Source organism: Oncorhynchus clarkii, chromosome 3 (genome assembly GCF_045791955.1).
Source record: "Oncorhynchus clarkii lewisi isolate Uvic-CL-2024 chromosome 3, UVic_Ocla_1.0, whole genome shotgun sequence".
Lineage (NCBI taxonomy): Eukaryota > Metazoa > Chordata > Actinopteri > Salmoniformes > Salmonidae > Oncorhynchus > Oncorhynchus clarkii.
Window position 1 is genome coordinate 6,314,021 of NC_092149.1, and position 12,343 is coordinate 6,326,363.

Here is a 12,343-nt window from a genome sequence, read left to right on the forward strand (position 1 = left end):
GCTAGACTGAGACAGCCACTGACACCACCTCCCTCCACAGCAGAGCAGTCGTCTATGGAGAGTCAAGGTTTTACACTATAAACAAATGACTCAAACCCAGCTCTTAACGTGTCTAAGCTTTTATTGCTTTGGAGACAAGCGCTAGTTTAGTGGCTAGTGATACATGTATTACCTGCCATTATATTTCCATATTTAAATGACAGACATGGAAAACCTGGACAGAATAAATACTTCCAGAGCTCTTTGGGCCATTTAAAATGCATTTCAACAAAGAAAAAGCAGCCTGTTTAAGTCACACGACTCATTTTCATTTACACTGAACAAAGTTTAAACAACATGTCAAATATTTGTCCCATGGTTCATGAGCTGAAATAAAAAATCCCAGACATTTGTCATACACACAAAAAGCTTATTTCTCTCAAATTTTGTGTACAAATTTAGTTTACATCCCTGTTAGTGAGCATTTATCCTTTGCCAAGATAATCCAGTCATATCAAGAAGCTGATTAAACCGCATGATCATTACACAGGTCCACCTTGTGCTGGGGACAATAAAAGGCCACTTTAAAATGAGCAGTTTTATCACACAACACAATGCCATAGATGTCTCCAGTTTTAAAATGAGCAGTTTTATCACACAACACAATGCCATAGATGTCTCCAGTTTTAAAATGAGCAGTTTTATCACACAACACAATGCCATAGATGTCTCCAGTTTTAAAATGAGCAGTTTTATCACACAACACAATGCCATAGATGTCTCCAGTTTTAAAATGAGCAGTTTTATCACACAACACAATGCCATAGATGTCTCCAGTTTTAAAATGAGCAGTTTTATCACACAACAACAATGCCATAGATGTCTCCAGTTTTAAAATGAGCAGTTTTATCACACAACACAATGCCATAGATGTCTCCAGTTTTAAAATGAGCAGTTTTATCACACAACACAATGCCATAGATGTCTCCAGTTTTAAAATGAGCAGTTTTATCACACACCAACAATGCCATAGATGTCTCCAGTTTTAAAATGAGCAGTTTTATCACACAACAACAATGCCATAGATGTCTCCAGTTTTGAGACATGGTGACTTCAGGAATGAACCACCAGAGCTGTTGCCAGAGACATGAATGTTCATTTCTCTGCCATAAGCTGCCTCCAATGTCATTTGACAGAATTTGCCAGTACATCCAACCGGCCTCACAACCACAGACTATGTGTAACCACACCGGCCCATCCACATCCAGCTTCTTCACCTGCAGGATCGTCTGGGTGGTGGGTGCTGAGGAGTATTTCTGTCTGTCTTAAAGACATTTTGTGGGGGAAAACTAATTCTGATTGGCTGGGCTTTGCTCCCCAGTGGGTGGGCCTGGCTGCCAAGGGTGTGGGCCTATACCCTCCAAGGCCCACCCATAGCTGCACCCTGTCCAGTCATGTGATATCCATACATTAGGGCCTAATTTATTTATTTCAGTTGACTGATTTTCTAATATGTACAGTAACTCAGTAAAATCTTTGAAATTGTTGCCTTTCAATATCGTAACGACCCTGGGTTTATAAGCGCGAATCCGCGCTTAATAACCCCATATACCTATAAACCCTTATACTGTTCGTATAAGGAAATATATTCAACTCGGTTGCCATTTCAGACGAGCACGCACACGGTGGGAAATAAGCGGCATGCACGCGCAAACTGTCTAGACTGAAGTTGGCTGCTCCCCGCGCGGGACTAGTCTTACACTGGTCGCTGGAATCCTTGTCTTCTGTTTTATACAGGAATATTGAATGAAAAATATCCACAGCATGATAAGGCCAACTTAGCAGTAGCCATGCTTACATGTATTTAGACGGATAAATTCACATTTTATGAAGGAAGTGGACTCTTCTATACAGACAGGTAAGAATAAAGGTGCATAGCTCATGTTAACGTTTGCTAACCAGATAACCTATTTTTAGCTAGCTAGTGGCTAACATTAGTCCACGAACGTGTGGCTATGTAAACGTGTAAGACAAAATTGTCTTGTTCATGAATGATACATTGTGCATGTGAGCACCTGCTACCTAGCCCAAATTAGTGAACATTTTCAAACTGGTTGAATTAGCCAGGTGACGTTAGTACTCCAAGTTAACGTTAGCTGGCTAGCTAGCTAACCACGCCACGTCAGAGAACAGCATTTGGGGCGAGTCGATCATTTCAAAGTAACAAGCACACACAACGAAAACTTGAGACACAATCGATATCACATTCATTCATGACCGATGTTGGTTGGCATGACGGTGTCAGCAGAAATGCTGGCACTCAGGACGGGCGTCATTGTCGGAATGTGTGGGGTCTTTTTGGAGACTTTTTGTGGACTATTTTGAACGTTGCATCGACCACTAGTTTTACACACTACACATCTGTCGCTATAGCGATTAGTGAATTCGTGCAGATGGTGTCGTCTGGATTAACAGTAGTTTGGGTAAAATACCCGTATATTCTTCTCCTCTTGCCCTCCTTTCCAACAATGTCTGTCTGTCTATCCACCAACCCAGCCCTTCATGTGCGCGCAGCCCAGTAAGCCAATGTAATCTGCCTTTCTACTCCAATTGATCCCGTGTACTATGACGCACCAGCTGTCGCCCAGCCCCATTGGGTTGATTCTGGTTTCCCTGACAACCATGCAACTTCAAGCACTATTGATTTACCTCACTAGTCGAACCAGGAAAGGTCTGAAAACACCCTCTACGTGTCCTGTCTGTGTGTTGTCTTCTACGTTTACTTCCAGTAGATTGCAGAGTCTCAGTCAGATGGTGAATAACCAGAGTGATGTGAGCAGCTGGGAGCCCTGATGCCTGATCTCCCTATTTGTGTCCAGAGGTGACTGAAGGAGGGAGGCATGTCTCTGCGGGAGTCCCCATTCCCCAACAGCTTTGTGGAGGGCCTGCATGCAGTGAGCTGGGGGCTTATCCTGCCCTGCTTCTGGTTCCTGGACCGCCTCATTGCCGTCTGCATGTCCACGAGCCTGGAACGCACCCAGCGGCACGAGCAGGAGTGTTACCTCCACCCTCTCAAGGTGTTCTTCGGCTTCATCCTCTTCCTCGCCCTCTTCCTGGTCACGGCTCCCCTGGCCTTCCTGGGGTTCCTGCTTTGGGCTCCCCTCCAGGCCGCCCGAAGGCCCTTCTCCTACCACCACGAGCCCCCGTCGAGGCCAGCACCAGCTGAGGAGGGGGAGAGGAACCTGGGCTTTGAGGCAGGGGCCAACAAGGCCACTTTTGGTTTTGCTACTGCCAACCTGTGCCTATTGCCGGACGGAATTGCGCGCTTCAACAACCTGGGGCACACGCAGCGCCGTGCCACCGCCATCGGCCGGAGCATCGTGCAGGGCGTGAACCGGCCACACATCCGCATCTTCGTGGACTCTCCTAGTAGCTGTGGCACCCTCAGCCCCTCCAGTAGCCTGCTCCCCGGCCCCTCGACCACAAGCCCTGCCTCATACGGCGCTACAGACCCAGCCTGCCAGCCACCACCCCAGGCTCATTCAGACGAGGACCAAGCTGACGGAGCGGTCCCAACAACGACACCCCCCAAACCCAGTGACTCAAACTATGTGGTGTACGTGCCCTGTGACGACACTGAGGAGTCTTCCCATTCTCCCGCCCCCGTCATCAACACCAACCACAACTCCAACCAGCAGGACCGGAAGGGCCACAGGAACCCTCCGCGGGCCCTACTCACTCAGGGGGTCGCCCAGCGCGGTCAGGCTGGGCCAGACGACGTGCCCTGGGAGGTGTCTTCTCTCTTCCCGGCCAACGTGGACATCCTGTGTCTGGAGGAGGTGTTTGACAAGAGGGCAGCTGTGAAGCTGACCAACACCCTGGGGCCCCTGTTCAACCACATACTGTATGATGTAGGGGTGTACGCCTGCCAGCCTCCCGGCAGCTGCTCCTCCTTTAAGTTCTTCAACAGCGGCCTGTTCCTGGCCAGCCGTTACCCAGTGCTGGAGGCCCAGTACCACTGCTTCCCTAACGCCCGGGGGGAGGACGCCCTGGCTGCTAAAGGCCTGCTCTCTGCCAAGGTACCAGTCACCACAGAGATCCTATTACACTACTAGAGAGGATGAAGTCAATAGGCTGATATTGGCAGCCATTTTGATTAGATTAAGGAGAAATACAGTTCTAATTTGTAATTCTATGCCACTCACTGTCATTATAGCTCTTGCCTTTCTCACCTCTCGCCTGCACTTTGGTTTTTTTCTGCTTAAAATAGCTGTGATATGTGGTTGTTTTTTTTCCTACTAACTTTAGTTGAAAGCACTGACTAAGTCTCTCTGGAGAAGAGTGTCTGGTAAATGTAGTGTCATCTGGTTGCCATTAACGCTCCTACTGTATTGAGTTACTGTTGTCAGTTATTGTAATGATAACGGCCGCTCCATTTTACCATGGGTTAAACAATAACATCATCAACAAGAACGCAGTTCATACCCAGTAGGTGAAGTAATGGTTTGTGGGTGTTCCCAGGTGCTAGTTGGCCAGAATCAGAAAGAGAAGAAGCTGGTTGGATATTTTAACTGCACACACCTCCATGCACCTGAAGGCAAGTCATCTTCATTCATTATTTTAAACTTAATCCAAAATGGCCTCCTCTTCTCTATTTACAGCACAACTTCTCACATAGCTCATTGTAATTGAGCTACTACTGTACATTGCATTGTAGTTACACTGTTAATGCACCCTGAGGAAGGCACAGTGATGCTGAAACGTTGATAAATACACATTCAATTGCTGGGAGATTATACAGGGAGTGTGTGACTTTCTTTATTTTGATTATCATTTATTTGTCGTTAGTCAGCACCTCCACACAAACTATTATTCTGGCTGTGCACCAGCTCATGTTGTTTTATCTACACTGTTTATGCACACCACACATGTATATACTGGAATCCTGACATAGCTCACTGTAATATACAGTGTCTACTGCTGTACATATCTCTCTTAGTATATATTGTTGGTGTGTGTGTATATGTGCACAGATTGCGTTTGTTTTATGATAGTGTTGTGTTTAGGTTCTGAACAGACAGAGTAAAAACTCAAACGGACGACTAGAGAAAAGCTCAAGCCACGTTTATTCAACCCACTGGGTGCCTCCGCTGCAAGCACAACATACAAGTACATATCTATACCTTCTGACTAGGAGTCACCTCCTTTTATGACTGAGATAAAAACAATCCGTCTCTGTTGCTAGGCAGGAACTAAACCTGTTCCTCTTACTGGTGTTGTCATGGCCCTGCATGAGTCTAGAACCTTCATTAGAGCGTGGAAGTGTGTGAGAGAGGACTGTAGTTAGCTCGTCTCCGGAGATGGATTTTCTCTTCAACTGTTCACCCTTATTGAGTTGAGTTCCACATCCCTCCTGGTCCTAGTTCCACAGCAACTTCCTTAGAAATATTACTATTCAGCAATAACATGTTTAAACAGACAAACTTTCTGTACTTCCCATTGTCTCGCTCGGTAACTTTCCATAAACAAAGTTCCTATTCTTCCTTCGTTGACCCCTAACATACAGGTCTTTTATACATGTCAAGGTAATCAATAAGGTCTAATATGGTGACAGGAATAAGTATATTTCAAGCCAGAATCTGACCGTTAATTGGTTTGTTTCTTACATTTGTTTTGTTATTTGTGTACTTGTTTGACATTTGACTGCCCTGTTAAAAGCTAGTAGCACAAGCATTTCACTGCACCTGCTGTAACATCTGCTTAACCCTGTACGTGACCAATACACTTTGATTTAGGACGCAGTAATTATCTGTCCAGCACCAGTCTGTCTCTGCTGGTATTGTAGTGGTTGAGATAACTGTGTCCTGTGATTGGCTGAGCAGGTGAAGGGGAGATCCGCTGTGAGCAGCTCAACATGCTCACCAAGTGGATCCAGGAGTTCCAGGTGACCAATAGCAAGCCTGATGAGGTGGTCGTGTTTGACGTGCTTTCTGGGGATTTCAACTTCGACAACTGCTCACCTGGTACGGTTGCGTCCCAAATTGAATCCTATTCTCTATAAAGTGCACTACTTTTGATGAGAACCCTATGGGCCTTGGTCAAATGTAGTACACTATATAGGGAATATGGTGTCATTTTTGAATATCTTTCTGTCTATGTACAGAGTACATTGGCTCTGCATGCAGTTTGTCTTCTATAAATGGGTATCTGTGTGGGCTTGATGTCGTGCAACCGGTTTCCACATTGTTCCATGTTTCTGTGTGTTTGTCCTTGGTCAGATGACAGTCTAGAACAGAAGCACAGTCTGTTTGAGGAGTACAGAGACCCCTGCAGGGCCGGGCCGGGCCAGGAGAAGCCCTGGGTCATTGGTGAGTTGGACTGTTGCACTATCTTTAAACTGCGTCCCAAATGGCATCCTATTCCCTATACAGTGGTACTACATTTGACCAGGGCCCATAGGTAAGTAGTGTACTATAATTAGAAATAGGGTGCCATTTGGGATACATAGCTGACATACAGGCCTACAAGTCATTAGGAACAATCAAACATTTGTTGATGTCTTGTGCACATTTTTGTGACATGAATAATGTTTTGAACCTCTTGTATAGTCAGTCTCCTGTACAGGCCCCAGCTCCATGTTTAACTATATTGTCAGTTGTTTTATGTCTTGTAAGGAGTTTATTTGATCTTTTTTTTTAACAAGGCACATTGAGAAATTGAGAACTTTTTCTTATGTTATATTGTTCAGGCACTTTGCTGGAACAGCCTACTCTGTATCATGAGGATGTAAGGACCCCAGAGAATCTTCAAAGGTATGCTATCCCTCAGACTGCATTCACTGGATGTAGTCAATGGGCCCTGGTCAAAACAACGTAGTGCACTACAACACATTGAAACCACTAGTCACTTTAATCATTGAAACCACTAGCCACTTTGATCATTGAAACCACTAGTCACTTGAATAATGTTTTCATCTTTATATACTGTATTCTATTCTACTGTATCTTAGTCTGTCGCTCTGACATTTCTCGTCCAACTATATATATTTTTAATTCCTTTACTTTGTGTATGTTAGATACTACTGCACTGTTGGAGCTAGAAACACAAGCATTTCGCTACACCCGCAATAACATCTGCTAAACACGCGTATGTGACCAATAAAATCTGATTTGATATGGAATAAGGTGTCATTTGGGACATGTCCTACGTTCCCCTGATCCCTTCCCTGTCTCTAGGACCCTGGAGAGAGAGGAGTTGAGGAAACAGTACATCTCCTCTCCTGTGGCCCTGGAAGGCTGTCCCATGGTCTACCCTGAGTTGGGTCAGCCTTGGGTGGGGCGCCGCATCGACTACATCCTCTACAGAGAGAGCTCCATCTCCAAGCACTGCCGAACTGTAGGTGTTTCCATACTTTTCCCCTCTCTGGTTCGCTAGCATGAGCTAGCTATCAGATACCTGCCATCTCATTCAGCTGTATAGAAGAGTCCACTTCCTTCATGTTCTCCTCTCCACACTCCTGACCTCCACCTGTGTTATTGAAATGATTGCTTGGAACACCACGAGAATGTGTTCTAGGAAAGACAACAGTGTGTGTCTGGCTGGCTGGCTGCAGGCGTCACAACAGCGTGTGTCTGGCTGGCTGGCTGCAGGCGTCACAACAGCGTGTGTCTGGCTGGCTGGCTGCAGGCGTCACAACAGCGTGTGTCTGGCTGGCTGGCTGCAGGCGTCACAACAGCGTGGGTCTGGCTGGCTGGCTGCAGGCGTCACAACAGCGTGGGTCTGGCTGGCTGGCTGCAGGCGTCACAACAGCGTGGGTCTGGCTGGCTGGCTGCATGCGTCACAACAGCGTGGGTCTGGCTGGCTGGCTGCATGCGTCACAACAGCGTGTGGGTCTATTATTAATTCTGGTGTTATTGCATCCTTTTCTTTCTCTCCTATAGGAAATTGAGGAGTTCACCTTTGTGACCCAGCTTGCTGGCCTCACCGACCACATTCCAGTGGGCCTGAGGCTCAATGTGTTCCTGGACTCAGACACTGCCCAGTCCGAATGAGTGACAACCCAAGCCTGAATCCATTTGGGGAGAAGGGAAAGATATGTACTTCATTCCAAATGGCACACTATTCCCTATATAGTGCACTACTTTTGACCAAAGTCCTATTGGGTGCCATTTGGGATGCAGGCATCTACTATGCACCACACACACCACACGGGTACAACAATTACAAAGTAAACAGACCAATGAAAAATGCCAAGGGGTTATGTTGGGGGTGAGCTGGCCTGTATCCTCAGTCAGAGAGATGGAACGGGCATCCCAAATGGCACCCTATTCCCTATCTAGAGATGGTAAGGCATCCCAAATGACTCCCTATATAGTGCACTACATTTGTCAGAGCCCTATGGGGAATACGGTACAGTTTTGGACAATACCATTGTCTGGTGGCTGCTGGATTAAAACCGATATTGATTTGCTGGTGCTGCATACAGAGACCAAATCTAAGCTGAATAATGACATGACTCACTGAGTAATATGTGGGCCTTTTCAGGTCAGGGGCATTGGTAACTCACTTTTATACAGTCAATCTTACTTTTGGTAAGTTGTTGGTACTGAAAATATTTTATATTTTTTCACTCTGATTTCACGATGATGCCTGTGGAAAATAAACGATCTCACTGAAATGCACCAAATGTTTGAGTCTCTTACTGATTACAAGGGTGGTAAAAACATATTTGAAGAATATTTGCAGTGTGGATGGGGAGGTGAAACAGATTAAACCAAAAACAGTAACACAGTTTGATAAATATGGATGTATTCTGAAACCTTTACAAGAAGTTGATTGTATGGCTTTAGAGAGCGATTAAATATTTAAATATGTTTTATAGCTGAAACGAGCGAAATATTATTTGTTTCGCTTCTTCACAAAGTCTTACTCCTGTACATTAGGCGGCGGTAAAGCGCATCCAGGAGGAGTAAACAGCGAAGAAACCACCTCAACCAACCAGAGTCCTGGAATCAGAAACACTTCCTGTTTCTAGACGGTCCTTTGAAAAACAAACCAAAATTCCATGCATTTTAATGGCAATGACACGATAGCTAAATCATGTATGTACTACATTGTTCGAGGCAATTTGTCTCTCAGATACTTTCACATAATGTTCTTCGTGGGTATACTGGTGTCGTTAGAGGTGCGTGTTTAATTTCAAAAGCGCGACGCAGCACAGCATTTTTGTATCGACGTTACACATGTCTTGCCTCTCAGCAATTGCATCCACATCTATCTGTATTTTACAACGGTATTAGACGATATTACGCCGATTTACATGCTGAAGAGAATGTTTTAAAGTCGGACACCCCTGGCAAGCTTCTGGCACAACGAGATGAATATGAGATGCAGAGTGACTCAAGCCAAAGTAAGTAGAACTAAAATCGACTCAGACAACTAGCTAGCTAACGTTAGTAGTGTGAGTAACGTTACATGGTTACAAGGCACCCAATTCAATTACAAAGTCACACTATCTGATCTAGCTAAGCGCCATACCTGCCTCTTCATGTTAAAATTCGTTACGTATTTTTTCGAAATTACAGGCTTGTGCATGACACTTTTCTGTAGACCAATTATAACGCTTCATATAGGGATAACTGTCGGAGTTTACTCACCTCCAAAACATTCTACTATAAATACCGGCAAAAAATAAATGCATAATGGTCTCCTTTTCCATTCCACATAAATCAGTTATAGTCAATATTTAGCTTGAATCCTTCCAAAACATGTTTCACAGGATAGATTCTATGTAACATTTTAAACAAAACTTTGTTACTGATACAATACACCCAGGCTAGTGTATTACGAATGAACATACTGAAGGACTGTTTAGTGTGATGATCCTCCCTCTCCCCTTGCTGTAGGAAACCCACAGGAGAACTTTAACATCGAGGTGTTGGTGTCCCTGCTCCGCCAGGAGAATGCAGCAGACATCTGTGTCATCAAGGTGCCTGAGGACATCAAGTACACAGACTACTTCATCGTTGTCAGCGGGTCCTCCTCAAGACACCTCCGTGCCATGGCCCTCTACGCCATTAAAGTGGTAATTCCTTTATTGGATCAATTGTAGGTTTGCAAAATTCCGGTAACTTTCCCCAAATTACCAGGTTTTCCAGAAATCCTGGTAGGAAGAATCACAGAATCCGAAGGGATAAGCAGGAAACCTGGGAATTTCCGGACGAGTTACTGAAATTTTGCAACTGTATTTGGAACATGTGAATAATGGTGCTGCTGGTCAAAGCTGTGCAGAAAATGCCATGTACATTTGGCACCACTGTGTTGTAATACATGTTATATTTTGGCAGTACAAATATATGAAGAAAGACCGGGACCCACATGCCAAGATTGAGGGAAAGGATGCAGAAGACTGGATGTGCATTGACTTTGGTATGTTTGATGATCTGCTCCTGGCTGTGGATTATATAGTACATGACGATTAGAATAATTTACCGAAACAACACACTGATGGTCTCTAGAAATATTACACTGATATATTTTCTCAGGATATGTGTGTAACCGATGTGAAATGGCTAGCTAGTTAGCGGTGGTGCGCGCTAATAGCGTTTCAATCGGTGACGTCACTCGCTCTGAGGCCTTGAAGTAGTTGTTCCCCTTGCTCTGCAAGGGCCGTGGCTTCTGTGGCGCAATGGGTAACGATGCTTCGTGGGTGACTGTTGTTGTCTGTGTGCAGAGCCCAGGTAGGGGTGAGGAGAGGGATGGAAGCTATACACGTGGGTAATAAGGTGAAAATGTAAATTTCTTACTTGCTAATCCCATTGCTGTCGTCTCTGTCTCTGTCTCCTCTCTCTGTCCCCCTTCTCTCTCCCCCCTCTCTCTCTCTCCCTTCTCTCTCTCTGTCTCTGTCTCCTCTCTCTGTCCCCCTTCTCTCTCCCCTCTCTCTCTGTCCCCCTTCTCTTTCCCCTCTCTCTCTCTCTCCCCTCTCTCTCTCTCCCTTCTCTCTCTCTCCTTTCCTTCCTGTAGGAAGGATGGTGGTCCACTTCATGCTACCAGAGACCAGAGAGGTGTATGAACTGGAGAAGCTGTGGACACTACGTTCTCTTGATGAACAGTTGAGCTCCATCCCTGTTGAGACGCTCCCAGAGGACTTCATATATGGAGCCGATGTCACCAAGTGACTCAACAATTAAAGAACTGTTGAAACTGGAGTGTTATTTATTGAAAAGAAGAGACACTGAGTCTGCTTCCTAAATGGCACCCTATTCCCTTTATAGTGCACTACTTTTGACCGGAGTCCTATGGGTCCTGGTCAAAAGTAGTGCACTATGTAGAGAAAAGCAGTGTACCATTTGGGGCTGATTCCAAATGTTGAAAACTGCCATTACTGGTTGAGTTCAGCCTGTAAATTGAAGTTGTCCTCTAAGCTTTGATCTTTGTTACCATTATAAACCAGTCTGCTATGCAGACTAGATGACACAAGAAGTGTCTTACAATCATGGTTGTTAGTGTTTGCACTGGAATGTAGCTAGGGGTTTAGGGTGTTTTTGTGTGTTTTGAGATGTATTGATGCGATGGGGAGGGGGATTCAGTGACAATGGTTGTTTGGGCATTTCATCAGAAGACTGAATTTTATTAAAGAATTCATTTAATAAAATCCTTTTCATGAGATATTGTGTTGTTCATGATGACTCCTGCCTAGCCACACATTATTACATTCAGTAGATGGTAACAGTGACCTCTGGTGCAGAGTTGGTATATAAACAACAGAACAGTAGTTTGTTGGCGATAGTCGGTGTATAAAGCTAAACAAAATATGGTCTTGTGCAGCTCCTTGTAACTTCAGAACGATCAGTGGTGGAAAAAGTACCCAATTTTCAAACTTGAGTAAGAGTAAAGATACCTTAAGAAAAAATTACTCAAATAAAAGTTAGTCACCCAGTAAAATACTACTTGAGTAAAAATGTAAATAATTACATTTCTTATATAAAGCATTTTGTTGTTTTAATTTACGGAAAGCCAGGGGCTTGGTCCAACACTCAGACATTATTTACAAACGAAGCATGTGTTTAGTTAGTCCGCCAGATCAGAGGCAGTAGGGATGACCAGGGATGTTCTCTTGATAAGTGTGAGAATTAGACAATTTTCCTGTCCTGCTAAGCATTCAAAACGTAATGAGTACTTTTGGGTGTCATGGAAAATGTATGGAGTAAAAAGTACATTTTCTTTAGGAATGTAGGGAGGTAAAAGTTGTCAAAATTATCATTAGTAAAGTAAAGATACCCCCCCTAAAAAACAACTTAAGTAGTACTTTCAAGTATTTTTACTTAAGTACTTTACACCACAAAAAAACAACTATCATGTTGAA

The 12,343-nt window shown here is 44.5% G+C and overlaps 2 protein-coding genes across 2 annotated transcripts; both read left to right on the top strand.

Moving 5' to 3' along the window:
- Positions 1-1,737: 1,737 nt before the first annotated feature.
- Positions 1,738-8,645, top strand: LOC139405667 (sphingomyelin phosphodiesterase 5-like). The gene is made up of 8 exons (XM_071148086.1): positions 1,738-1,897; positions 2,769-4,058; positions 4,501-4,576; positions 5,862-6,002; positions 6,258-6,347; positions 6,728-6,791; positions 7,215-7,374; positions 7,920-8,645. Exons 2-8 carry the CDS (start codon positions 2,880-2,882, stop codon positions 8,028-8,030), a joined length of 1,821 nt encoding a protein of 606 aa, XP_071004187.1. The 5' UTR covers positions 1,738-1,897; positions 2,769-2,879; the 3' UTR covers positions 8,031-8,645.
- A 360-nt stretch (positions 8,646-9,005) lies between these two features.
- LOC139405669 (mitochondrial assembly of ribosomal large subunit protein 1-like) lies at positions 9,006-11,632 on the top strand. Its single transcript, XM_071148088.1, has 4 exons — positions 9,006-9,388; positions 9,885-10,063; positions 10,326-10,407; positions 11,002-11,632. Exons 1-4 carry the CDS (start codon positions 9,079-9,081, stop codon positions 11,154-11,156), a joined length of 726 nt encoding a protein of 241 aa, XP_071004189.1. The 5' UTR covers positions 9,006-9,078; the 3' UTR covers positions 11,157-11,632.
- Positions 11,633-12,343: the final 711 nt, after the last annotated feature.

Coding starts and splice junctions, on each gene's coding strand:
- LOC139405667 (XM_071148086.1), top strand. CDS start 2,880: ATGTCTCTGCGGGAGTCCCCATTCCCCAACAGCTTTGTGGAGGGCCTG. Junction 6,348..6,727: donor GGAGAAGCCCTGGGTCATTG/GTGAGTTGGACT, acceptor TATATTGTTCAG/GCACTTTGCTGGAACAGCCT. Junction 7,375..7,919: donor TCTCCAAGCACTGCCGAACT/GTAGGTGTTTCC, acceptor TCTCTCCTATAG/GAAATTGAGGAGTTCACCTT.
- LOC139405669 (XM_071148088.1), top strand. CDS start 9,079: ATGTATGTACTACATTGTTCGAGGCAATTTGTCTCTCAGATACTTTCA. Junction 10,064..10,325: donor CCCTCTACGCCATTAAAGTG/GTAATTCCTTTA, acceptor ATATTTTGGCAG/TACAAATATATGAAGAAAGA. Junction 10,408..11,001: donor CTGGATGTGCATTGACTTTG/GTATGTTTGATG, acceptor TCCTTCCTGTAG/GAAGGATGGTGGTCCACTTC.